Genomic DNA, 27,502 nt, shown 5'->3' with positions numbered 1-27,502 from the left:
CGGACCTGAGGAGCACATCTTCAGTCTGGAATGTTTTTAACCTTCAAAAAGTTTGTTTTTGATTTAAAGAGTCCAGAAAAGTTTCAGGTCAAACGTCACAGAAGTCATTTTAACATTCTAGAAGAATCCAGAAGTGGTTTAAGGGGTTCAGGTTCATTTTGAAGATCACAGAGCTGAGTCCAGGACCAGGACCAGTCCAGGTTTGGTTTTAACGGTCCCGGTTTAGTTAAAAAACATCTGTTTGGTTTGAAAACAAAGGTTTTGATCATGTCTAGATTCAGATCAGGTTTATAACGGTCCTGAGGCTCAGACTTCAAACGGCTCCAGGCTAACAGAACCTCCAGGATCTGATCAGTGTGAAGCATCATGCCCGTCTGTTTAGTAAAACACCTGGAGAGGCAGGAAGTGAAAACCATCCTGAGCTCATCTGAGGACCGCAGGACCTGAACCCCTTCACCTGGACCCGTGAAGCCAGGATCAACGGTTCAAATCCCCTGGAAATCCACCGGCCACGATGTCCAGACTGAAGAAAAATGGTTTCTGATGAAGACACTTTTGAAGAAACTTCAAATGAAAACGTGAATAAATGCTGAAATGTCAAGAAGAATCAAATGGTAGATGGAGCTCAGTTCCCCGATCCTGACCCCGACCCCGCTTTATACACTGCTGGAGCTGAGCCCAAAGCACTTTACACTGCTTTATCACATTCACCCGTTCACACACACATTCATTCACACACCAGTCAAAAATCAATCCTGTCAAAATGAGATTTGAAATGAGAAAAAACTTCAAATTCTGAAGGAAAAATACTTAAGTATGATGAAGCTAAAGCACAATTAAATTCAGAAAGAATGTTAAGAACTAATCAAAATACCGATCATGACCCAGCTGCCTCAGAGCTCTGGAACATCCGGATCGGGAGATCTGGACCTGATCCTGATCAGATCTGGTATTGATCAGGAGATCTGATCCTGATCTGAAGATCTAATCCTCATCATCTCTATATCAACCAGGAAAGCAGCTTCATGGTTAAATCAGTGTTTTTAGCCCTTCTGTCATCAAGGTTTTCTGTTGACGCTGCTCATACTGAACACACACACACAAACCCACTTGTACTTCTATAGTTGTGAGGACATTCATTGACATGATGCATTTCCTCGCCCTTTACCCGAACCTTAGCCATCAAAACTAAATGCCCAACCCTAACCCCATGCCTCATTCTAACCATAGATATCATATAAAAACTAGATGCCTTAAGGCGGAGTCAGCCACGTCGTTCACTGGCGGCCATCTTAGAACAGTGGACCACTCTGGGGCGCTCTGTGTAATCTAAGGGAAGGTGAGGGATTTACACTAATTAAAATACTCAATTCACTGAATTCTTCATGGATTTACAGACAGTTTGATTCATTACTAACGTTACGTTGCTATGATGCAGACTAAATTTTAATATCACAACTTTTCTTTTTGCATGCAGTTAAATGCCTACATGTCTGACGTTTATAACAAACCAAGTCATTTGAAAATCGATTGAAAATTGAGCAATCTATAGCTGTTTCAAAGTTGACGCTCAATTGACATTAATGTGATGAGTGAGTGAGCGGCCCTGTACCAAGATGGCCGCCATGTGACGACGTTAGTCCCCATTGGGTTACAGCGCGCATGAGCCATCTAGTGTTTCTATATATATCTATGATTCTAACCCCCACCCTAACCCTCACGGGTTCATTAAAAGACCCTCCCCCCCTCCAGACCCCCCTCCTCCCAGCAGACGCTCAGTCTGGACATGTCCAGTGAACGCCGTAGAGAGGTCTGACTGGAAGCGTGCTGCAGTAGCCGAAGGCGTCTGGGATGCAGCAGGAGACAACAGGAGGTGAGGAAAGTAACGGTCCTGACGGGAACAGAAGCTTCCAGAAGGTTCTCTGGATCCGGCTCCACACGGCAGACAAAGCACCACTCCAGGAAGAAGCCGCTTGCAGCAATACACAAAGAGTCCTTTATTGGATGTTTTTTTCCTTTTCACTTTTTTTAATGATGGCAACTGATCACCTCTGTCTGAACAACGGAAAACAGCTTGAAATGATCCAAAACCCAAAAAATGCAAACATATGAAAGAAAGTCTGGAGGCGGGCGAGCCGCCGCCCTCCAGGCCACTCCGGACTCAAACCAGTGTCCGTCTGAAGCGTTCAGTCCAGCTGTCTGTGTCCGCATGGAGGTCTGAGCTCCGGGTGCCGGTCTCAGAGGGACCGGGCGGTCCCGGCCCGGCCCGGCCCGGCCCGGCTCGGCTGGGCTCGGGGGTCAGATGCGGGTCAGCTGGTGCCAGAGGCTGGACGGCAGGATGCTCTCCACCTTCTCCATGATGAAGTTCAGAGGAGCAAACAGCGTGCTGAGGAACTGCAGACCAGGACCAGGACACGGGACTCAGTGAGCCAGCAGCTCCAACTGGGTGTGTGTGTGTGTGTGTGAGTGTGTGTGTGTGTGTGTGTACTCACAGCTTTAGCAAAGACTCCCATGAGCTCAGGGAACTGGTACGTGAGCAGAGCCAGCATGGCGGTGAAGGAGCAGAGACCAGCGGTGAAGAGGATGAAGAAGGGAAGCTCCTTCTTCGGGTACACCGACACCTCATGGAACACTGAATCCACACACACACACACACACACACACACACACACACACACACACACACACACACACACACACACACACACACACACACACACTAATATCAGACCACTGTCACATTAACATTGACATGTTTCCATCATGTTAGAATTTTTTTTTTTTAAAAAAGGTGGAATTTGTTCGATTGTGAAGGAATAAAGTGGACGGCCACCTGGGTCGTAGTGTGTGTGTGTGTGTGTGTGTGTGTGTGTGTGTCGGGGCGCCTCTCACTGGGTAGCAGCTCTCTGTCGGCGGTCTCTGTGCAGATGGGGTAGGGGTAGAAAAGGTGCCCCCTCTCCAGAGGATAGGGGATCATTCTGAACGCTGCAGACACACAACCACACACACACATCAGCAGCAAGCTACACACAGCAGGAACCAGTGTGTGTGTGTGCATGTGTGTGTACTCACTGCCCTCCCAGGTGCAGTGCAGCAGGTTGAGAGCTCCTTCTACTCGTTTCCAGTGCTGCAGGTGGAAAAAGGCGTAGGCGATGGCCTCACTGTCCCCTCGCTTCAGGATGTGTTCTGGAGGAAGGATCAGACTCTTCATCTCCAGCAGGTACTGAGGAGGAGGAGGAGGAGAAAGAGGAGGAGGAGGGGGAGGAGGAGGAGGAGGGGGGTCAACATCAGTAACCCAAGAAACATGGAGCAGTGAGAGAGAATCACTTCCTGGTTGCTCCGCCTTCACTTCAATGTTTGAGTCTAGAGCAGGTAGCTTCCATGTCAGGCCACTAGAGGGAGCTGTGGGTTTGAATAATAAAACCAACTGCAGAGAACAAGACGCTCCAAACGTGAACAACGAGAGAACCCTGGCTGCAGGCTGGAACCGGTCCTGACTCACCAGCACTGCATGTGGCGTGTGTGTGTGTGTGTGTGTGTGTGTGTGTGTGTGTGTGTGTGTGTGTGTGTGTGTGTGTGTGTGTGTGTGTGTGTCTCTCACTTTGGGAACGTGAGGGTTGAACTCCACCGCTCTGTGAATGGCTTCTACTGCGTTCATCTCTGCTGTACTCAGCCCTCGTCTGGAGGCTGCTTCTGGAGAGAATCTACAGACACACACACACACACAGGCACACACACACACACACACACACACATATCATATATATATAACAGAAGAATAAATATGGTAAAAATATATCAGAAATATACTAGAACAGTCAGAACTATCAGAAGATTGATGTGGACTGTAACTCAGAAACACGACAGACCGTGATGCTTTAACTTCTTATTTCTACTGATTCATTTCTGGATTCCACCAATTTGCTTCCGGATTCCACTGACCCGTTTTCTAGATTACACAGATTATTTTCCAGATTCCACTGATAGATAGGTGGAATTCAGAAATCAATTTCCAAATTCCACCAATTTATTTCCGGATTCCACAGATTCCTTTCTAGATTCAATTATTTGTTTTCTAGATTCCGCTGATCCGTTTTCTGGATTCTACTGATTGTTTTCAGAATTACCGTATTGGCCTGAATATAGGACGATTTTTTGTCCAGAAATTGTGTTCTCAGAAATGGAGTCGCACTATAATCGAGGACAAAACGGTCGTTACACATCCACGCCGCTAGATGGAGCCAAAGTACCGCTGCCCAGGGAGCGAATGGCGCTTTCACAGTGATCTGATGAAAAATGGAGGACTGTGACCATCTGGAACGAAGCAGTTTTAACGCTAGACAAGTGAGCAAACAACACAGGAGAAGTTTTAATGCCAACTTTAAGCTGATTCAACGCAGTAAACAAACAACTGCCAAGCCGCCAAGATATATTAACCTGAATTATTAATGCTCAAGAAGTTGAACAGAACTTGAATTTGATGGTTATAAAGTTATTTACATCATTAAAGGTGCATTATGCAGTTTGCTCGTTTTATGCAAAACATCGACCAACTGCAGCTTAGTGAAACGCTCGTGTCTGTGGCTTGAAGAGGGGAACTCCTTCCTCGCTCTTTTAGCAGCGCTCGAGTAAAATGTAAGTTTCTTCTGCCTGGTGGGTCTGTGCTGGAGCTGTGGCAGTGCTAGAAGCCGGTCTTTTCTTACTTCATGGAAGCTCCATCCTCAGTACTGCTCAGCTGTTGCTGCTAAGCATCTGGCGGAGTAATGGCGGACAAAACGAAACTTAAGAATATCAGGCCAGCGGGAGGCGCATTATGTTAAGCTCAGAGCGATTCGTACCCGAATCACTCATACTGCTGTGCCTTCAGTGAAATACACACAGGAAAATAGGAGCGACTGTGATCTTGCAGAAATAGCTCTTGCTGCCCATCAGGCAAAGGTGAAAACATGTGTGGGTGTGAATAATTGATAATTTAATATTTAAAACTGCACTGTGCCCCTTTAATGCAGTTATTGAACCTTTGAGGTTCTTAATTGTTGCTTGTTTTTGCTTATTTTGAGAAAGAGAATTTTTTTTTTTTAATACTGCAGTAATATTTTTTTTTATCTTAAATCCCGTGAAATGTTATCTCTGTTGTGAGTTTTTTAGTTTAAAATAATTGTACAATAAAAAAATTGTTTTATGAGTAACCTTATTGTCTTCAACATACTTTTATTTTCACAAAATAATTTTTGAAAAATAGGGGTCGTCTTACAATCGGAGTCGTCTTATATTCAGGCCAATACGGTACACCGATCCATTCCTAGGTTCCACCGATCCTTTCCTAGGTCCCAACGATTCATTCCGAGAACCCACCAATTCGTTTTCTAGATTCCACTGCTTCGTTTTCTGGATTGAGCCGAATCTTTTCTGGATTATACAGGATTTTTCTTTCCTGGATTCCACTGATTCTTTTCTAGATTCCACAGTTTGTTTTTTCTAGATGCTGCTGATGCATTTCTTTCTTCTCCCGATTGTCTCGTTTCTCCTGATTGTCTCATTTCTCCTGATTGTCTCGTTTCTCCTGATTGTCTCGTTTCTCCTGATTGTCTCGTTTCTCCTGATTGTCTCGTTTCTCCTGATTGTCTCGTTTCTCCTGATTGTCTCGTTTCTCCTGATTGTCTCGTTTCTCCTGATTGTCTCGTTTCTCCTGATTGTCTCGTTTCTCCTGACTCTGGCAGGCTGTCCTTGGGGAGACGAGGAGAAGCTGTACTCACTTATCTGATACGGCCCGGGCTTTGAGCAACGCTGCTGTGTAGCATATCGTTGCAGATTTGGGTAAACTGATATCTGTAGAGGAGACAGGAAGCAGGGGGGGAGAGGGGGGGTCAGTCAGCGGCTAGGGGACGGGTTCAAAGGTCAAAGTATCAGTGTCACACTCTTTTCTGATGATGCCCTCTGCTGACACATCCAAACATCCATCTGTATGAACGGCCTTGGTGCTGGTCTGCGTGTGTGTGTGTGTGTGTGTGTGTGTGTGTGTGTGTGTGTGTGCTCCTCACCATCGTACTTGGCCAGAACAGCCTGCACGTCGGCGTAGTTCTGGAGCTCCAGCAGTGACTCCAGCAGGTTCTCGTGGATGTTGAACATACTAAGGAGAGGGAACTCCTTCATTAACTGGAAAACACACAACTGTTGTTACATGTAATACCAGACAGGGGGCGCCACATGCAGTCAGCAGAACAGCAGAACAGTATCCACAGTTGAACTCTGGGCTGCGGTGCGTCTCAGTGGCGTACTTACATCTCGCATCATTTTTACTGCTTCTCGTGTTCGGCCAAGCTTTCTGGAGCACATGGCCAGCCTCCTCTTTATATACACCAACACATTAGTGTCTCTTCCTGGAGGACACACACACACACACACACACACACACACCTGTTTCAGGCTGGACCTTTAATGGACGGCTGTTCACACAGAAATAACAGAATAACTGGAAGAAATGTCTGTAACATTCAGAACTAACAGACAGCGCTGTGTCTCCTACATCAGAGGAAGTTCATTTACATGAACCAAGAGTTGAAACAAAGCTTTTATTGTTTCACTGAAGACCCGCAGTCACTCGTGTGTCAGAGTTGTTCATAATGATCTGAGCAGAGAAGATAGCAGTAGAAACAGGAGTAGAAGAAGAAATGTGATTGAAAGGTGCAGTAATCAAACCTGGTTTGGACTCCTGATCATTTCAAAGTCTGATGTGAACCACACTCTGTATTTTCACCCTCCTGACTTTAACTCAGCTGGTCAAGAGGTGAAGGTGATTTATTCATACTGGTCAGTACCTGGTGTGACCACTAGATGTCAGTGAATCACAGCAGAAAAAAAACCTTTACTACGGACTGAAAACTGAAAACTTTAAAATCCACACAGCAGATTTAAAGGGAGAATATCATCTGTCCTCTGGACTGCTGGCTATTTTCACGTTTTCTTCTTAATTAAATAAGTGTTCTGAAAGACTTTGTGGTTTTTTTTTCTTCTGCATGAAACTTTGATGTGACTCAGACTCACAGAACCAACCGAGCTTTTATTTTGAAGGGAGGACTTCTATTGTTGATAATTTGACAACATTTTGACTGCTATCTTTTTTCTTATTTTAAGAACAAGACAGTAGAACCGAAGCTCAACATCGCCCCCTGGCACAATCCACAGGAACTACAGACAAATAATCAAGACAAGAGTGTATCGGGATGTGTGTACTCACGGTGCTGGGCCTCGTACTGACTGGTGTGTAGTGTGTATCGGGAGGTGTGTACTCACGGTGCTGGGCCTCGTACTGACTGGTGTGTAGTGTGTATCGGGAGGTGTGTACTCACGGTGCTGGGCCTCGTACTGACTGGTGTGTAGTGTGTATCGGGAGGTGTGTACTCACGGTGCTGGGCCTCGTACTGACTGGTGTGTAGTGTGTATCGGGAGGTGTGTACTCACGGTGCTGGGCCTCGTACTGACTGGTGTGTAGTGTGTATCGGGAGGTGTGTACTCACGGTGCTGGGCCTCGTACTGACTGGTGTGTAGTGTGTATCGGGAGGTGTGTACTCACGGTGCTGGGCCTCGTACTGACTGGTGTGTAGTGTGTATCGGGAGGTGTGTACTCACGGTGCTGGGCCTCGTACTGAGTGCCGTGGTGCTGCAGCTGCTGGCTGCGTCTGTAACATCCCTCTCCAGCCTTCAGGGCCTGTTTGAAGAGCCGCTCCGCCTCCATGATGGTGGTGGCTTCCTCCTCCGCCAGCAGGATGTACGCCGTGGCACAGCTACGAGCAAGCAGCACATTCTGCAATCACTCTTTCATGCCCGGGCCTGTACGTCTACAACTGGTACAGATAAACCCACGGCTCCTCCGAGCTCCTTCTTCTTATAATCACAGGGAGGTAAAAAGAGATTCAGAAAAGACGTCTGCGGGAGACAGAAGAGAAAAGACGTGGACTCACTCCTCCAGCTCCAGAGCTTCATGTGCTGCAGAGATACGAGCCTGAGGGTTCCGCTCTCTCCACGCCTTCTGCATGACTGACACACACACACACACACACACAGACACATAGCAGGTGAGAAACAGCCAGACGTGGACCGGGGTGGACAGCGGTGGACAGCGGCGGACAGCTTACTGGCGTCGGCGGGCCGCAGGTGGTCCGAGTCGCAGGTGAAGAAGGTCTGGTGGTCCTGTGCCGACAGGTTCATGTCGTAGTAGGTCAGCGGCTCCCGACCCGTGACCCATGTGTACCTGCACAGCGGGAGGGACGTCAGCACGAGAACGCCAAACGCCACACAGTCCAAGAGCTGGGAGCAGAGCGGCGCTCCAGACAGCGTCAGCCTGGAGGCCTCGGCCGCTACACCAGGCCAGCAGCACTCACCGGTTATATTCTGCTCCTCGAAATAAATTCAAGGGATTTCTCCAAACTTTACATTCTGTGGAGGAAACAGAGTCGATGTTTTACTGACGAGTCCACTGAGGAGGAAATGAAGGATTCAAAAACATGAGCCGCTCAGGAAAACATGCTATACTTCACATCTATACTTTGACATTTGACACTGACAGGAAGCGCTGACTGTAATTTGACACCAGCATCAGGGGCTTTTGGAAGAAGCTCAGATAAAAAGAGTGGAGCTGGCATATTGTGTGTGAAGCAGGTGAAGCAGCTCCCCGCTGCTGAGAGCAGAGCAGACTCCTCAGCTACAAAGTTCATCAAACTAGCAAGCAGCAGAATCTCCTCACGCTCAACGTGAAAGCAGCTCTGATCCACTGGATTTCCACATATTAGTGAGAAAACTGAGGATCGGGACACATAATCCCTTTAATTCAGAGCAGCTTGGCTGGAAAGCAACGGCTGGGTGACGGGATGTTATGGTAAAATGAAATATTATAGTGTTTTTGTGTTCTTTCTGGTAAGAGTTAAATCACATGACTGAATGTTTCATCTGCATTTGTTGAGTCTGTCATTCATCACATTCCTCTTTCCACAAGGCAAAACATTTTTTTTTTTTTTTGCTTCCCCATATCTTCCAGATCTTTAGTTTTTACTGTGTTTCCCTGCAACATCTGACTGTCGTGGAAATTCTATGATGTACCACGTGGGTGAAGAGAATCCTCAACGAATGGTCTTCTGAGAGTTTTATTTGGAGTACAGGTGTCATGCAGACAGCCGGCCAGTCTGCACGACAAAAAAACCCTGAGAGACAGACAGAGAACAACTTCTACCAACTTAAATCTAACTTAAATCTACCAATTTATACCAACTTCTACCACCCTAAGAATAACTTCTACCCCTCCCAAGTCGGAGGAGTCAGAGCAGGTGCTGGGAAGTTTAGAGGAAGACAATGCAGTCATTACTGAGATCCACGACGCTGCAGAAACTGGACATCTCATCAGGAGGTTTCCCAGGCCTGAATCTAAAAGCAAAATGAGTCTTGAGAGTTATTAAAAAACAATGAATCATGAAGCTGTTAGTACTAAAGGACCATTCAGTCATATGATTAAACTATTACCAGGAAGAACACAAAAACACTATGATATTTCATTTCACCATAACACGGACGCTGAGGATCACACAGCCAGCTGACTCCTCATTAGCAGTCCAACCGGCTGTGATCCAGCTCCGGAGCCCACGGAGGCACATGAGGAGAAACCAGGAGGGATGCTGGAGGAGGGACGGAGCAGCTGATCAGCTGATCCACTGAGAGCAGCTCTGCATGGAGGTGGAGGGAACCTCAGCGTGCGCAACAACATCTGCACAAGACGCCTTCCAGGAACCAATCAGAGGGAGTCCTGCTGACCCAAGGCTCCGCCCACTGGGCGAAATCAGGGTGATGATGAAGGTGGTGACGGAGATCATGATGATGGTGACGATACTGACAATAATCAATGATGATGTCATTGATGATGTCATAATGATGATGATGTCAGTGCTGTTGATGATGCCATAACGTCAGTGTCAATTTTTTTGATGTCATGTTGTTGATGTCATAATGTTGCTGTTGTTGTTGTTGTTGTTGATGATGTCATAATATTGATCATGACAATAATGACCATACTGATGATGATGATGATCATATTGGTGATGATGATGATGATGGTACAAACTCTCGCAGCAGTGTCACAGTGAGGCCTGCAGTCTTACCGGACACGCTCTGCCGGTTGGAGTCGGCCTCTCCATTACTGGTGTTGGAGTTGCTGGGCGAGCTGCTGTCCACTCCGCCCAGCAGGGGGCGCAGGTGGCTCACAGACACCTGCTCGATGAAGGAGGTCCCATATTTCCTGAAATACCACCACTCAAAGATCTGAGAGGAGAGAGAGGCACACAGAGGGCTTTGATGAAGAGGAGCAGCTTCAAACACTTTGGGACTGATTGAAATAATGCGCGAAGAAACTGAATTTCAAAGTGGGACCTGCTGCGAGCGGAGAAAACACCCGAGAAACACTGTTGTTTTGGTCTCATCTTTATCAGCAGGAGTCGCTCACAGTCTCTGATGACACTGACTTTTTTTTCCTCTCTCAAATTTATAGTCACACTCATGGAATCTGATCTAAAAGTTTCTTAGTGTGTAAAAACTAAAAGATCATTTAAAGAACAGCGCAGTAACACCTGAGGACAGGCTGGGGAGGTTGTTTCAGTCAGGATTAGCATTAGCAGCAGATGTAAACATGAAACTGTGAAATGGAAGAGTGGATAAGAGAACAGCTGTCTGCAAAACATGAATAAAGAATTTACACAACGCTAACATGAAGTTATCAGCTAACATGTAACATGAAGCCTCCAACTAATGGCGAGTTTATTACTAGTTTTATTTCTTTTTAAAAATGTTTGTTTCTCAAAAACATGATCATCTAAGTCTATTTATTGATTCATTCATCCACCAAATTCAGTCGGATCCTTTATGAAACAGAGTTGATCAAAACGTGGGTAACTGAGTGCAGAGCCTCTGATCCATGACGGCAGTTTCTTCAGGAGTTCCATCTTTACTTCTACAGCAGCTCCACCCAACCTGCTCTGAACTCTGATGGAAACAACATGATCATCCACCCACATGAATCCAACACTTTAACCTGCTCCACCCACGCCGACTCATTGATTGTGCTGTAACCATGATCAACATCGCTGACGGAGCTCTGTTTCCACATGGACCTGCTCTCATCAGGTGGAGCGCTCCTTCAGGCAGCCTCAGCTTCAGGGAGGAAGTGAAGCCATATTTCCATGGCGCCGTTTCCAACCCAGCACTTGGTGAACGGAATGACTGGACACAAACATCTGATCCAGTTACAGAGAGAGACGCACTGTCGCCTCCACCAACAGATTCTTAATCATTTGCCGGAGCATGAGAGGAGCTCAGCACCATCTCCGAGCAGCCTACACACACTGGCCCACAGCCTGCGGGAAGAAAGACAGTTAATTAAGAATGGGGCTATTTTAGACTGCAGGCCGGCTACTGCTGTCGACTGTGTCTGACAGGGACGTGAAAACGAGACGAAACACCCCAGAGTTCACTGCACGGTCATGAGGAGCCACACGGAATGTCCACAGTAGGGCTGCACGATTATGGCCAAAATGATAATCACGATTATTTTTGTCAATATTGTAATCACGATTATTCATTATGTTATGTAAAACATACCTTTTTATTGCACTTTTTTTTTTTTAAACAAACAAGTGTCAAATTGAAGATGTGCGTCTTCAGCACTTCAGCGAAGTCTGGTGTGCATGCGCACATAATTGAAGATGTTTTAATTAGAATCTAAACAACTATGTAGAACCATGTCAATGTTGTGAACGATCGCTTTCCCTTAGAAACGAACATATAGACGCACCGACTGTGAGTTTTTACAAACGTTTGACCAGACCTCTGTTCTGAAAAGAGCCGGATTATGACTTTGGAACCTGAACGCCTCACAGCTGAGCGACCGTCACTTGCTGCATTCTAACCCCTGAGAGCAACACGATGATCACTGAACAACAAGATGAAGATAAAACAACAAGAGAACAGTAAACAGCCACGCTAAACCCAGAAATGAAACCTACCAGAACAATGATTCCCTCTTTCTCTCCAAGCCGCTGCTACGCCGCTGACATCCTGAACTGTCCGTCAATAACAGCTTTTCCCGTTCTGTCCGAGACGCTCAGCGTTTACATCTTCTTTCCACCGGTACAGAAGTTGAGATGCGTTCCATCGACTGATGTTTGAGCATGAAGGAATCGTTCAAAGCCAGCTAGTTCATCGGTGGCTAACAGCTAAGCTAACAGCTGACTGAGACACCGCAGTGGCGTCCATCAGCAGCTACTTTTACGGAGTGTCCCTGAAGGCAGCAGGAGCTACACGGCTCAGGTCGCCCCCTGGTGGTTGGCTGATTGTTGGATTAAAAAAGTGCTTGATTTGACACGCAACAGAGCCCGTTTTTTCAATTTAAAAATCGCGACGATCATCTAAATTTAATCGCAGCAGCCAAAATCGTGATCATGATCAAAATTCGATTAATTGTGCAGCCCTAGTCCACAGTAAATACCGAACACCTCTGAATCGGTTCTCAGCAGTTTGTGTGGAACAGCCTCAGGAGAGCAACGTTTTCAAAACTTCTCGGAAATGTGCTCTCCTCATGAGCTCCACAGTCAGTCGTTTCTCTGCTCATGTGTGAGTGGATGCAGGATTCAGAGCTCCCCTCCAACAGAGTGGACGTTTCCCACCATTCACCACACCATCATCTGCATACATGGAGAACCATTCTCTACAGGGGACCTCCACCATGAAGGAGGACCGAGAACAGGAGCTGACAGCCTCGCATCCAAATGTTCTCTACAAAAACACAGCGCCAACCGGTGGTCTGACATGTAAACTACAGGGTTTTCCAAGTCTCAGGTTTGGATCTTTCCTGCTACGCAGATATTTGATTTTTGATTAATCCCTGAACTGCTGATGATGGCTATCATCACTGACATACAGTTAGAACCAATTATTTTTAAAAAGGGACTTTAAAAAAGAAAATCCCTGCAAGACTCCTCTCCGGAATGTGAACGTTCAGTCTTGATATCCAATTCTACTGTCTCCCATGGAGATTTGAATACTTCCAATTAGGCACTTCACGATCTATGGAAAATGAATCCTCTTAAGAACATCCACAAGCACAATGTACATCCTGCAGGAGGCTGGTTGAACGGCACTGCATGCTATGTTTCCATGCTCGGTGCCTCCGTGGCAGCTGGGAGTTTCTCAGGTTGCAAAGCAGATGGAGAAGAAGCTGAGTGAGCAGAAGTGAGGCAAACAGTCTCTCTGTCAATTAAAGTATGAATCCAGAGCAGAACGACATCGCCTTCAAATACTGAAGTCGTCATTTATCAAATCAAATCATCACATCACAATGTGCAACATTATCACAAGTGTTTCCACTACGGTGCATCTTTGTTTGTGAGGCATCAGTCTGAGCTTCGTCCCACTGAAAGGCCCCCTTCAGCTTCAGCTTCAGCTTTCAGGAGGCCTCACGCCGTCTTCAGGCTCTCTCAGATGCAGAGTTCCTAATGAAAAGGTCGACTGTGAGCTGTGGAGTCCTTCTGGGAGTGAAGCCATGCCGAACTGGAACACAGCTGGTCTGAGGGTCGCCTCAGTGCTTTTACTGAGAGTGAGAAACTACGCTCTACGTTCTGCCATTGATGTTCTTTTTGGACCACAAACGCCTTTCTCTGGAATCTCACATTTAATTAGCATCGTACAGTCTAATTTCTGAAGGAACTGAACCACAGGCCATCACCTCACTGGTGTCTAAATCAGCTCAGGTTCAGCTAGGCCTGGGCGATATACTAAAAATTCATCGATACCGAGATTTACTACGATAACCAACGTCATTTTGCCCATGTCGGTAAATTCGGTATTTAAAAAAAAAAGTCTGCTTTAGCTGAGTAGGTGTGCCGTGTTCATGTCCCTTTAAGACGCTGCGCTACGCGACTCCACCAACTCCTGTTGTCCCAGCAGCCAGCAGAAGAAGCTGAAGCAGAGCAGACAGACGCCGTTCGACCCTCTGAACATCCCAACCAGCAGACATGATCTCTGGACACATAGCATGGCGACATGCTAGTTTAGCCGCTAGCGGCTACAGGCTAACAGCCTGCAGGGCTGCAGATTAATGCTGGTCGACCGTCCCGGACAGTGAAACTCCTCATCAGTCCAGCAGAAGCTCCTCATGCTGTCTTACTGAACAGGCCTATGTTCTGGTGCTGTGTTTGTTTATATCACGCTGCATGTGCAGCTCTGAGTCCTGCTCCGTGTCTTCTTCTCCATTTTGGAATTGCTGTGTCAGAGTGACAGCGCCATCTGAAGGCCTGGCAGGTGAACTACATCGTTATGAGTCCTTGTTATGTTGCGTAGATGTAAATATTTCCTGAAGCGATGCTGTGTGGACAGGAAACTGAGGACGAGATTGTAAACAAAAAAGTTGGGCTCATCTGTAGCTCAGGGACATCACACTGGAAACATCTGGAACCACGTAATTTCCCATAATAATAATAATTTCCCATAGTCTTCCAGTCATCGGATTTTCCCTAAAGCCCACAGAGAAGACATTTACATTAACAGCAGAGTTCTGTCGGATTTGGGCGTCTGTTGCTGTGAAAGTTAGGATACATAGATATGTTTTGTACCCTAGTCTTGATAAGCGTAATAGAATTTCAAGAAAACTGACCCCATATAATGAGAAATAAAATAATAATAATGTTTGCACGTTTGCCTGAGCCCACAGTAAACTGTCAGAAGTTTAATAAATGTTTCAGTGTTACAAAGTAGAAGTAATAAAGATTGGCATGTTATTAAACTCACAGCAGCTTTGAGAAGCCAGAGTTCAGTTTTCAACGTGGCTGCATGCAATGCTACTAATTCTCAAGGGTTTCATAACATTTCACAGGTTTTCTCGACCACGACACCGATTCTAATAAAATGTTGCCTGTGCTCAAGAGAGAGAAAAAAAAAAAACACCTTAATACCACTTTAAACTATTAGAAAACTTTCTAAACCAGGTCTAAGCTAAAAAATAAAGAGTCCTGGTCAAAATTCATAAAAATCAATGTGAACTAAAGACAATCAGTCTAAACTCAAGAAAAACATTCTACACAGTCTAAATATGGTCTAAATTTGACAAAATCAGTCTGCTCATGGTCTAAAACCATGAAAACCAGTCGACCTGGTCGAAGTTCAAGAAAACGAATCTGCCCATGGTTTCAAAAAAACAAAAAAACAAAAAAAAAAAAAAAAAACATCAACAACAAAAAAAAAAACAGTTTGCTCATGGTCTAAACTCAAGAAATCCAGTCTACATGGTGTCTTCACTGCAGGAAATCTGCCCCAGTTCAGGAAAACCAGTTTAAACTTGCTCTAAACTAAAGTGATCAAGCTGTAAACGGCCTAGTGTGGAAAACCAGACGCCAAACACATTATTTATAGATTTGCATTCACGCAAAAACTCACCAAAATGAGTCCTGATATGAGGGAGGAAGTGCCCGTCAGAGCCACGTAGAACTTGGGTGTCAGGGTGTTGAGAAACATGCTTACTGTGGAAAGACACAAGAAGAGGAGCTCAGTGACTTTTACCCAGGTTCACACACAACCTAATCTACACACAGACAAAACACTTCAGGAAAGATGGATGCATCTCTACGTTTGCAGATGAAGGTGGAGTAAATGATGGAGAGCCAACACATGACTTTAGGATCCCAGGTAGATTTCACTCATCCATGAACTCTGATTCATGTGTTAAATTATCCCATCGCTAAGTGGAGGCAATGACAAGAGAAGCTGTAAACACAGCGGCTTGATCAAGTCCTCACACTGGTCCATTCCGCCACAGGACCATGTTTTGATCCAAGTCGTCCACTGTCGCTCTGCTGGGTGTTTCTGTCCTGCTGGACAACGAGTCTCAAGTCTTTTCAGGTTTCCCTCCAACACTGCTCTCCATCCATCTTCCATCAGCTCTGAGCAGCCTCCCTGCGGCATGATGCTGCCTCCACCATGCTTCCCAGTGGGGATGGCGAGTTCAGGGTGATGTGCGGAGCTAGTTTTTAGCCACATGTGATTTTTTGCATTAAGTCCAAAACGTTCACTAGATACACATAGATTTAACCAAAAAAAAAAAAAAAAAAAAAAAAAAAAAAAAAGCAATGCACCAACCACATGTATCCAACACTTTAACCTGCTCCACCCACGCTGCTAACTGCTAGCCACGCTCAGGTTAATTCAGCATGATGGAGGCCTGAGAAGATCACACAGCTCGGAGAGCTGCTTCACTTCACTTATTGATGCTTTTAGGGCTTCAGGAAGATTCTAGAAGATGTTGAGTCTGCATGCGCGATGCAGGGGCAATGCTAAATGCTACATGCTAACCTCCAGAGTACTGCAGGGAGCAGAGAGCCTCCAACCTCTGCAGACACACTGAATAAAGACTACAGGTGGATCTGAATACACACATTGATTATTACGGCGACAACATTTTAAATACTTGCACATGAACCGACTTAAATTTTTAAAGTTTTATGACTGTTAGGGTTTGTTTCCTTGCAAAGTAACACGTCCATCTGTTGGATTGTGTCGGACAGAGGTTTTTTTTTTTTCTTCAAAAGAGATTATGAGTCCGTGACCATTCCAGAAAAACACCGGAGCCCCTTCTTTAGGTTCTCTTCAAAATAAAACCCTGGATTGATACGACGTGAGGAGTCTCTGCCGACAGTCATGACCATGGCCGTGAGCCGGGACACACAGCGCTGTGTGTGATCACACACCCCGTGCAGCTGGGCGGTGAAGAGCAGCTCTTGGAGCAGAAAGCCTCTTTCATCGGCCCGTGGTGAAACAGCTGCTGAGAGGGAAACGAACCGCCGTCTGACTCCTCGTCAGGCCAGAAAGAAAGCTTTAATCCACATCGGGGATGATCCCGCACACCAATTACTCCGTGGACCAAAATTCAACCAAGATCACTCAACAACCACCCCCACCCCAAAAAAATTAAATCTACATTTATATTCAAATCTGTTAAACATGGTCCCTGAAGGATACGGTGTGTATCCAGATCAATCTGAAGCCTTTAATCACAATCTTCAACAACTTTCTCAAACCAAAGAGCAGTTCATATGAGGCCTATAAAGCAGGACAGGTGCTGTTGCCTTTAAGGTTGGAAATATTTCTGAGTAAAACTCTCAGAATGAATGAACAGGCAGAAGTTCACACACTCTTTAAAGCTTCTGCTGCAACGTGCGCTCCACAGCCGCGGTCAACAGCTGCTCTGCGTCCGCCAGCAGATAGACAGTAACAACACAGCGGCGTCCAGAGGGTCGTGACCCCCGGGGACTTCAGGGCAGCCGTTCTGCCGTCTCCGTGTGGACGGACATCGTTTTCAAAACGTTGCAACGTGAAAGTGAAACTTTGCTGAAATGAAAATGTAAAAGTGAAGCGTTTTCACTTGAAAATTTCCTGTTAAGCTTTGTCCAAATGAATATTCATTTATTTCACAATCGTTCAAATGTTCTGTTCTCAGTGGAGCGACGCTATCAGGAATCTCCTCCTGGGATTAATAAAGCATTTCTTCTTCTTCAAAAGATGAACTCTGTTCTTCATGCTGAGATAATTAATAAACCAGAAGAACACTTCCAAACACCGAAGTAAAACCATCAAAAAAACATTTGAATTTAGCTACAAAAACCTGCTCAAACAAACAGCAGACCTCGCTGCTCATTCACCTTCATGCACGTTTCTTATCTGAGCAGTTCATAAACTGGATGGAAAAGATTTTAACACCGATTCATTTCAAACTCTTCCTCCATTATGATCAATAAATGATGAAAGTATCATTAACAACAGCTGATTCCTCTGGATGATTTTATGTTTGATGTATTTGAGTAAAACGAGACGTGAGCGAGAGACGTAGCATCGTTGGCTCCGGCTTCAGAGGCCGATGCAGCGGCTGATCCTCAGATCAACACTCAGTTCAAACCCACACACTCACACACACAAACACACACCTGGAGTGTTCAGCTCACAGCCCTGACACAGACTGTTTACACTTGGAGGTATCCTGCGATTCCTGCTGATCACTCCTGATCAGACGCTCCTCCAAACGGCCCACAGCGCGGTTACTGGTCACCCAGCTGGCGTTGGACCGGCTCATCTGTCCAGGCCGTTCATGGCACCGTGTCTCTGCGGACCGCGTTCGGCCGTCGATGTTCTTTTCCCTAGTTTTCTTAGAAAGTCGTCAAGTCTCCTTTTATCCGGCACTGATGACGTTTGTTTACGTATGGAGTATGTTCCCGCCACGCCGCTGCTACCAGGACACATGATGGTCACAGCAGACAGAGGACAGAGGACAGGACGTCCTGCTGTCTGCTGGACGGAAGAAAGAGCAGCGAGCTCATCACTCACCCTCCACTCCACTCAAACATCCACAGCACGCCGGCTCTCATTGGACAGAGGGACAAACCGGCGCACAGAGGTGGTCTCATTCACTGCCGGAGACCCCCGTCCGTTCCCTCTCTCCCTCCGTCTGATTGGCTACTGTCTCCGAGTGACAGCGGGACGGCGCTATCACGGCAGGCTGCGTCCCCGTCTCCCTCTGGTAACCCAGCAGAACGAGTCCGGGAGAGGAGGGGGGTTCCAGCCAATCAATAGCATGGATTTTAATGAAGGACTGTAGCGGCGGGGGGGTGGGGTGGTCTCAGCCTCCTCCTGCAGAGGTAACCATGACAACCCTTAAATGACCCTCCAGGAGAACGGATGAAGGCGTCTGGGATCAGTTTTGTGCAGGCAGTCCGCTCTGCGATGGAGGCAGGGCAGCGATGCGTTCAGGGTCCTCTCGCTGTGAAGCGGCCGTGAGCGGAGCGCCGAAGCTCTGGCTTCCTGTGACGGAGCACCGTGATGGAGGAAGGCCGACCATGTCTGCTCCTGCACTCGGCTGTCAGCGCAGTGACTATCTGCACGGGGCTACGCTGCGAGCGTTCAGCCGCCGCCACCAGCGGGGACACCGCCACGCTGCACGGTCCGACCGCAAACAGAAACACGCTGCAGCTGGAGCTCCCGCAAAATGTAATACCAACCAGACTTCTCTGAGTATCCAGGAGTCAGCTGGATTCAGTGGGTCTAAACAGGATCATCTCTATTCTGTTTTAGTTACACGGCGCCAAATACAACACGGCCATTTAAGACGTTTTTACAGAGAAAAAGCATGACTTCAGCTTTAGCATGAAGAAACCTGCAGAACCAGACTCAGAGGAGACTTTCTGCTGTTCCGGTCGGAGTGGCGGGATGGAAGGAAAGAAAAAGATGGGAGATGGAGGAAAGATGGATATTTGGATTTAATCCTGTTTGTATTACAGGACAAGACTTCAAGAAACTCGACTGTCAGCTGAAGTGAAAGTAGAGCCGCTATTAAGGAGATGTAGAGCCACTATAGAGGAGATGTAGAGTCACTATAGAGGAGATGTAGAGTCACTATAGAGGAGCTGTAGAGTCACTATAGAGGAGATGTAGAGTCACTATAGAGGAGATGTAGAGTCACTATAAAGGAGATGTAGAGCCGCTATAAAGGAGATGTAGAGTCACTATAGAGGAGATGTAGAGCCGCTATAAAGGAGATGTAGAGTCACTATAGAGGAGCTGTAGAGCTGCTATAAAGGAGCTGTAGAGCTGCTATAAAGGAGCTGTAGAGTCACTATAGAGGAGATGTAGAGCCGCTATTAAGGAGATGTAGAGCCGCTATAGAGGAGCTGTAGAGCGTCTGAAGAGTACCGCTGTGGTGTGAGCATCTGGATCTGCTGAGAGAGCACCAACACCACCATAATGATACAGAGGGAACTGTGCTCTAATTTATTCCTCCCTTCGCTGCAGACCTACAATCGGAAAACAATCGGGTCTCAAGAAATGAGGTTTTAGTTTCGTCAGGCACAAAGAGGAACATCCTCCATTGACATCCCACAGCTCCAAGTGTGGCTGACATTCTGGCTCATCCTGGATGTTACACCCCCCCAAAAACCCAATCCTCCCCCTTCCATCAGCAGCCCAGCTCACATGATAATTATCCCTGGAACAGGCGCCTCTACCCACCCCTTGGTCTCGGTGCCGCTCATCCCACCGCTCAGAGGGACACTTCAGCCTCCTCTCAGCTGGTTACCGGCTGCCGATGCCGTCTGTGACCAGTTCAGCAACTCTAAAGGCGCTCTAAGTGGCTTTAAAGGCGCTTTGAGCTTCCTATTTGGAGCCTCCACTCTGATCTGCTGCTGAAGTCCTGCAAAGTTTACACACTGGAGTCCGTCTCAACGCAGAAACCACTGCGAGTTCACAACATGGAGCTTTTAGCCACCATGACCTGCACGTGTACCAGAGGCCTGTGGGAGGGCATGGAGCCTCTGCAGGAACATTTCACTCCCACTGAAAATGTGCTTGGTGAGTTTGGAGATGATAAAGATTTAAAGCTGCTGATGGAGCTCCTGCAGTTGCTGCTTGATCAACAGAAAGAAACCGCCAGAGTTGGTTTCCTCTGGAAGAGGCAGGCAGACGGCCCGGATGCTTCACGGACAAAACAGATCTGCGCTGCAAATCATCCTGATGTTGAAATTTGGGACAAAAGCAGCAATGCTGCTGGCTAAGCATGCCACTCAAAAGAGAGAACTTGGAGGTCAGGCGGAGCACGGCTCCCGGCTCCATCCTTCATCCACAGAGAAGCTCTGGTTTTTGGTTCTGGTTCAACTTCCAGCCTCAGAGTGAGCTCTGAGCTCTCACCGACAGAAATAGCAGAAGTCAGCAGTTACCACAGAAACCTGATCGCCCAACGCACAGGGGGGTTACCACGGCAACAGGGACGGCGCCTCCATCAAATGGCCATCTCCAGCGAGCGCGCCACGCAACCTGGAGCTCCGTCACCGCGGCACCGAGGCATGATGGGAACCCTCCCAGACAAATGATCCAAAACCTCAGAATTGTAGTCAGACTGGGTCCAGTTTGGGGAGCAACACCCCCCCAGCTCCAGGGCCAACAGCCGCACCACGCCACAAACACCCGCATCAAGCCCGGAGTTCGTCCAGAAGCAGAGTGACCACGAGAAAACATCCTGAGTTCCTCCATACACTTCAAAGTATCTTTAAAACACGCTGGAAGTGTTTCCAGCCCCCGTCTCTCTCTTCCATCCACCTCCAAAGCCTCCCTAATCTAATCCCCGTGTCCTTCACAGGAGTTAAACTGCAGAAACTCGATCTGAGTGTGGGACGCTCACCAGAACCCGGCAGGAACTGAGATCCCGGCCTTTAATCTGCTTTCTGCCTCCAGACAAAGTCACAGTGAGGACTGAAGAAACATGGAGGAGCTATACAGCAATCACCTTCCTCCACTGACACCAGGAAGAGCCAGGAAGAGCCAGGAAGGGCCAGGAAGGGCCAGGAAGGGCCAGGAAGAGCCAGGAAGAGCCAGGAAGAGCCAGGAAGAGCCAGGAAGAACCAGGAAGAACCAGGAAGAGCCAGGAAGAGCCAGGAAGAGCCAGGAAGAGCCAGGAAGAGCCAGGAAGAGCCAGGAAGAGCCACGAAGAGGAACACGGGTCAACAGGAAGTGAGACCTTCAAGTCCCAGAGCGCAAAATTAATCAGGAGCCACAAAACAGGAATAAACTTTAAAATGAAGAAAACACAGATCAGAACACTGGAAATACTGTCTTCTCTGAAGTTTAACTGCAGCTCAGAATTCAGACGTTTCATTATTTTTAGACACTTTAGTTTTTCTACTTCTTTCTCTCAATTTTAGCAGTTTTTAGCTTTAAATGTTTAATAATTTTTTTGTTTTTGTTTTTGATTCAGTTATTGTATTCATTTGAACTTTTATTCCTTTTACCTTTTCAAATGGTTTTAAGTGTTTCTTTATCTTGTCTTTAAACTATTCGAGCTGTTTTTTACCATTAGATTGTAAATTCTTGACCAGTTTTAGCCGTTTTAATCATTTCATTGTAATGTTTTGGTGCAATTTTAGCTGTTTTTACCATTTGATTGTCATTTTTTTGGGCAGTTTTAGTAGTTATACCTTCATCTTACCAGGAGGTAAATGTGCTGAAGGGAGAGTGAGCGTCCAGGACAGCCTGACATGGGATCAATAAGCCTCCGGCTGTAAAACCGACTCTATTCTGATATGCTTTTAATTTCTTTGGTCTGAACTTTGTGCTGTAAGTCATTCGTTCTCCTCACTCTGTCTTTCTGTCACAGTCTGTTGTGACTTCTGATCAAGTTTAAATGTCTTTGAAAGGGAAGAAAAATCAATAGAGCTTGAGGCAGAAATTGAATGCTGCTCCATCTCACAAAGCTGCGGCTCCTGACCTCCATTTTCATGTGGCGTGGAGCTTTGTGGGGCTCCTGAACGCTCCACTTCCTCCTCAGGTCAGAGCGGAGACGGCGACCGCCCGCCTCCACCTGACCGGCCAACCACAGACCAGGACGGTTCACACGCCGGCTTTACACTTTGTATTGAAACGAGAAATGAAAAGCCTCGAAACACAACAGCAGAATTCAGAAACAAGCTTTGGAACGCGTCACTACTGACGTCTGGAGAGCTGAACGGCGCCTGTTCGCTGATCCTGCAGATCCTGGACCAACGTAGACCGAGTGAAGGGCCGCCAGTGTTCCAGCTGGAGCTACAGGCAGCAGACAGGAAGCATGGTGGGAACCAATCGCTTCAGAACAAAACCCGGCAGACTGTCAGATCACAAAACTACAGCCAAATATTTTCAGAGGGAAGACGCTGGACAAAGACTGCTGGATGTTTCTTTAATCCTCCATCTTCAAGGTAAACCTGGTAAATGAAGCTCATTCACTGCTTCAGTCAGTTTTCTCAGACCCGTTCACACCACAAGGCTTCAGGTGGAAACGCTTCATTAACACGTTTTCCTTTCAGGAAAGTTTCACGGTTCGATGGCAACGTTTTGGAAATGACGTCCGTTTACACAGAAACAAAAGAAACAGTGAAAACAACGTAGTGAGCATGCCCGGCCACCAGCTGATGAACTTTAGAATGAAACCAGACACACACACTGCAGAGAACAACACACTCTAAACATTAACAAAGGGGAACTCAGACATTATGGACACAACACCGAGCTGGATTATTATTATGGTGACTGTCAACTCTAAAACTACCAGGACCGGGAGAACCTGCACTGGAACCAGGACCAGGTCCATCACAGACTACCACGCTCACGAGGCGACGCGATTTGGACGAATAAACGGTCGTAAGCGTGAACCGTCGTGTCCGAGCAGAGACACGGCCGCCGGTCTCGCCAAGCGTGGAACCAGCGCCGCAGGCCTGCAGGACCGGCACTCCGGAGCCACATCACCACCAACAACTCACTCAAAGCCAGCAGTATCCATGACGCCTGCACTTTTCTAGGACATTAACAATGAATCAAAGCTCCCAGCATCAGAGCACGAGCTCCTCCGCTCAGGACGAACAGCATCTCACTGAAGCAGCAGAAAATCGAACGGAGGCTGAGGTCTGTCACATCGAAAGCACAAATTATCACTGAAAAGATTAAAAAATTACAAAAAGTCTGCCAGGTAATAATTATTACTTCTGCTATAATAATAATAATTTGAACATATCAGCTCAGCAGTCCACAATTTTTCACTGGTTGAACTATTCTGTATTTTTTTTGGCAGCAACAATCTCAAAAAGGTCCCAGAGTCCCGGAGCAGCACAACAATGTTCAGTAGGATATTAGTGAGTGAGATTTTTCGTGTTTTGAACAGGATCCAGTGTTCGATCAGTTGACCTGCAGAACGTGAAGGTATGACGGAAACTTCCCGGTTCAGTCTTTTGTGAGGTGAGCTGAGCCGTGCATGATGACAGATTTTGTGTTTTTGAGTAACTTTGCATAATTCTGCATGAAAAGAGATCAGAAATAAAGAATCGGACCAGGAGTTAAGGATCTGTAACCCCGGCAGGCGGCTGATCACTGAGAGAGTCGGTGTGTTTCCTGGATTTGGAGATGGCATGCAGCCGCCGCCTTGTCTTCGTGGTCATGTCTCTGGAGGGGAAACTTGCTGCGTGAAACCACATGACGGCGTTAACGTCTGTCCGAGCTCACTGAACACCTGGACTGAGAGCAGAGAGGAATCCAGCTTCTCTTCTCTGACTGGATCCACCGACTCAGGTTGGTGTCAAATCAACTTCGAGCTTCCAGATCCTGATCGAAACTCCGAAGACTTGTGAGCGGACGTGTTTCAGAAAGAGGAGAAATCCCTTCACGGCAGTTTGGAAGTTGGTGGATGACCTTGGTGAAGGTCGAGAGGCTGACATGTGTTGAAAAGTCCGTCAAGGTGAGGCTGTGAGGAGACGGAGCGCCGGGGATGGAGGGAAACCAGAAGAGGCTCCTGTCGTCTGCTGTTACCAGGCAGAAAAACAGGAAGGAGAGGTGGAGGACCACTGAGCTCCCACCACCCACAACTCACCACGAAGCCTCCGCTACAACTTGTTGGAGCAATTTTGTGGAAGAACTTGAGAGGTCGCAGTGACCTTGATCATTCGTGTTCCTCGTCAGCTCGTCTTCGGTTAGAGCAGACCTCTGGACCAGGTTAACGCCTCTGAGCTGCTCCAGACAGGCGGACAGGTCAAAACAACCCCACCTGCTCTCACACGTGACCCTGAAACGACCTCAACATTTAGGGAGGACTTTCTGAACTTTGGCGGTGAAGACGAGCCGTCAGTTCGAGTTCTGACAGACACCCGGCAGCCGCGGCGCTAACACGCTTCAGCCCCAGCATGCTAGCTGCCATCTGCCGTCAGAGGAGGGACGCCGGCGCTCGGCGGCCGGTCGTCCTCCGAGCAGCGGGGCGGGTGGAGCGGAGGGGTCGGTCCTGAAGGGTCTGGAGGGCTGCGGAACGACCCCGGGCGGAGGGCACGTGTCCAGCCCGGCGCTCCGCTCCACTCCCCTCCCACCCGGCAGCCTGCGAGCGAAGCCAGCGACGCCGACGCTCCGGAGGCAGGCGGCGTCCTCTCCGAGCCGCCGCTGCCGCCGCCGGAGCAGAGCTGCAGACGGGGCGACGCTCGGCGTGACCGGCGAGCTCCCGGTACCGAGCCCTCACGCCAAAATGGTAGAGCCCGGATTTCTCCCCCGTGCAAGTCTGCCACCAGCCACCATGGAGGCAACAACAGGAAGAGGCGAGGCGAGGAGAGGAGAGGAGAGGATGCATTCCTCCTCTCCTCCAGATAAAAACACACACACACACACACACACACCGACATGGAGGGGATGCACAAACACAGACGCACAGAGGAGGAGGATGGTGGTGGTACTTACATGAGGACTCTGTGCCGAACATGGCTGGGCCGGGAGCTGTGATGGAGAGAGGAGGAGGAGGAGGAGGAGGAGGAGAGGGGGAGGGGGGGTGAGAGAGAGAGAGAGAGAGAGAGGGGAGGTTGATGAGCAGGCAGCTACACAGCGGGGGTCATCAAAGCAACACAATGCAGCCAGCCGGCCGTCGCTGCCTCCCAGACGGCCAGATGCCCCGACTCCGGCTCGCCGCCGCTCGCTTCAGTTAAAAAAAAAAAAAAAAAAAAAATCCCTCCTGACGCACGCTCGCCGCGTCCCGCCGCCCGCCACGCAGAGCACCGCCGGCCGGGAGGCCTTCTGGGAGGATTCAACCGGCAGCAAGGGCAGAGATCCGTCCCGGTCCCCACATGAAGATGCACGGCCTCGGCGCGCTACTGCATCCTTCCTGCAGTGTACGGCGTCCCGCTCATCCTCCCCGCCGTCTCATTCCACCGGAGGCTTCACTAATGAAAGACGGAGCGGAGGGGGAGGGAGGGAAGGAGGGGGGAGGGCCAGAGGAGAGAGTATTCCCAAGGAGAGGAGAGGAGGAGGGTGGAGAAGGAGGGAGCGAAAATCCAGTCCCCCCCTTCAAAACCATAAAAACTGTGGTGAGGAGCCTCCGACACCGCTGCTGCTGCTGCAGCCGCCGTAAGACAATAGCTGTGCAAACAGCCAGTGACGTCAGGGGGGGGGGGGGGGGGGTGACTGACAACTGCTGCTGGAGGGAGGGAGGGAGAGAGGGAGGGAGGACGGAGAGGGGGGAGGAGAAAGACAGGCAGGAGGAGGAGGAGGTGAAGCAAAAAGGTGATAAAAGAGTGATCTGAATTAAAAGAGACACGAGGAGGAAGAGGAGGAGGAGAGGAAGCACGCGGGGGGGGGGGGGGGGGGGGGGGGGACGACGACACAGGACACCACGTCATGTGGACGTTACAACCCTGCCCTCCGCTCATCCTACACCTAAAACCACATCTCCACCGCAGCTACCTGGAAAATAATCCTGGTTCAATATCACACACACACACACACACACACACACACACACACACAGATGGAGGGGTGGGGGATGGGGGTGGCTGAGGCTCAAAACAAGCCATTTTATATGATAAATGATAAAAAACACGTCTGAAATGCTTTCACACCGGGACAGTCCGGGACTCGGCTCGCTTCATTTGGTCTGGTTTTCTTTCACGCTGCGCTTTAGAGAGCGGAACAATGCAGTTCCAGCAACGGGCTGTTTGGGGGCGCCGTCGCCCAAAATGATGACTGACCAGAGAGAAGTGAAGAAGAAACCCGCCGCCCCAGCAGTCGGCTAGCGGCTAGCTGCTCCACGACTCCAGAACAGAGAAAACTCCGGACGCGACAGGAGACCGAGGCCCCGTTTAAACCATATCTCAACATTCAGAATCGCTGAAAACGATGCTAGCAAGCCTACCAGGTCATGACGGAGTGTGAGGTAGCGCATTTTCACCCAAAATGCAACAAAGGTTCTGCCTTTTCACTCGAGAACGCTGTGTAAACAAGATACAAGAACCTCATCTACTGAACACCCTCTGATAAAAGCAGCTAGTGGCGGCTGCTAAACGTTCCAGTCAGCGCAGAGAAACAGAGGCGATGCAAAACACAACGACAAAAATACAAAACACAACTTAAACAAACCAAAACACAACTAAAACATGGAAGCAAACCCTCAATGGAAGTCCGCAGCAAGAAAAAAAAGGACTTTGTTTCCTGGGGACAATAATTTCTGACAGACTATTTGGAGTTTCATGAAACGTATGTCCACAACATGATGAGCATTTCAACGCAGTGTTGACTTCTGAAAACACTCCGACAGAGACACTCATCACAACGGTCGAGCAGCGGCGCTTCACTGAGGCTTCATCCAACTCTCCCTAACAGAAACGGTCCGTCCTAAAATACTGTCTCCCGGAAACAAAGCCCGTCCTTCCGACAGCTGCACGCTTCCGTCGTGACCCCTGCGTGTTGCGTTGACCTTTTCGGGCCGCAGGAACGGAGACGCTGCTGCTGGACGCTTGTGGTTAATGCCGCTCTGTGTTTTCAGAACTCAGCGACGCCAGTCACCGTGTTGGAACGGTCACAACACGGAATGAGGAATAGAACAAGACCGAAACTAAACTTTCACACTAGCTAGTCTGATTTAAGGACAACAGAAAAAAGCACTTAAAAC

At 48.0% G+C, this 27,502-nt stretch overlaps 1 protein-coding gene across 2 annotated transcripts; it reads right to left on the bottom strand.

The window, feature by feature from the left end:
- Positions 1–1,971: 1,971 nt before the first annotated feature.
- LOC115391398 (suppressor of tumorigenicity 7 protein homolog) lies at positions 1,972–25,530 on the bottom strand. 2 transcript variants are annotated; one of them, XM_030095641.1, is made up of 15 exons: positions 25,303–25,530; positions 15,466–15,548; positions 10,146–10,305; positions 8,382–8,436; positions 8,136–8,251; positions 7,962–8,037; positions 7,630–7,784; positions 6,283–6,380; positions 6,042–6,171; positions 5,757–5,829; positions 3,602–3,704; positions 3,073–3,223; positions 2,893–2,985; positions 2,493–2,632; positions 1,972–2,394 (listed from the first exon to the last, which is right to left on the bottom strand). In XM_030095641.1, the coding sequence occupies exons 1-15, from the start codon at positions 25,322–25,324 to the stop codon at positions 2,299–2,301; spliced, it is 1,551 nt and encodes a 516-aa protein (XP_029951501.1). In that variant the 5' UTR covers positions 25,325–25,530; the 3' UTR covers positions 1,972–2,298. The 2 variants fall into 2 exon arrangements, with proteins under 2 accessions (XP_029951501.1, XP_029951502.1); XM_030095642.1 differs by having other exon boundaries at positions 6,042–6,156.
- Positions 25,531–27,502: the final 1,972 nt, after the last annotated feature.

Source organism: Salarias fasciatus, chromosome 7 (assembly GCF_902148845.1).
Source record: "Salarias fasciatus chromosome 7, fSalaFa1.1, whole genome shotgun sequence".
Classification (NCBI taxonomy): Eukaryota; Metazoa; Chordata; class Actinopteri; order Blenniiformes; family Blenniidae; genus Salarias; species Salarias fasciatus.
Note: the sequence above shows the minus strand (reverse complement) of the source record. Positions and strands in the feature narration are given on the sequence as shown.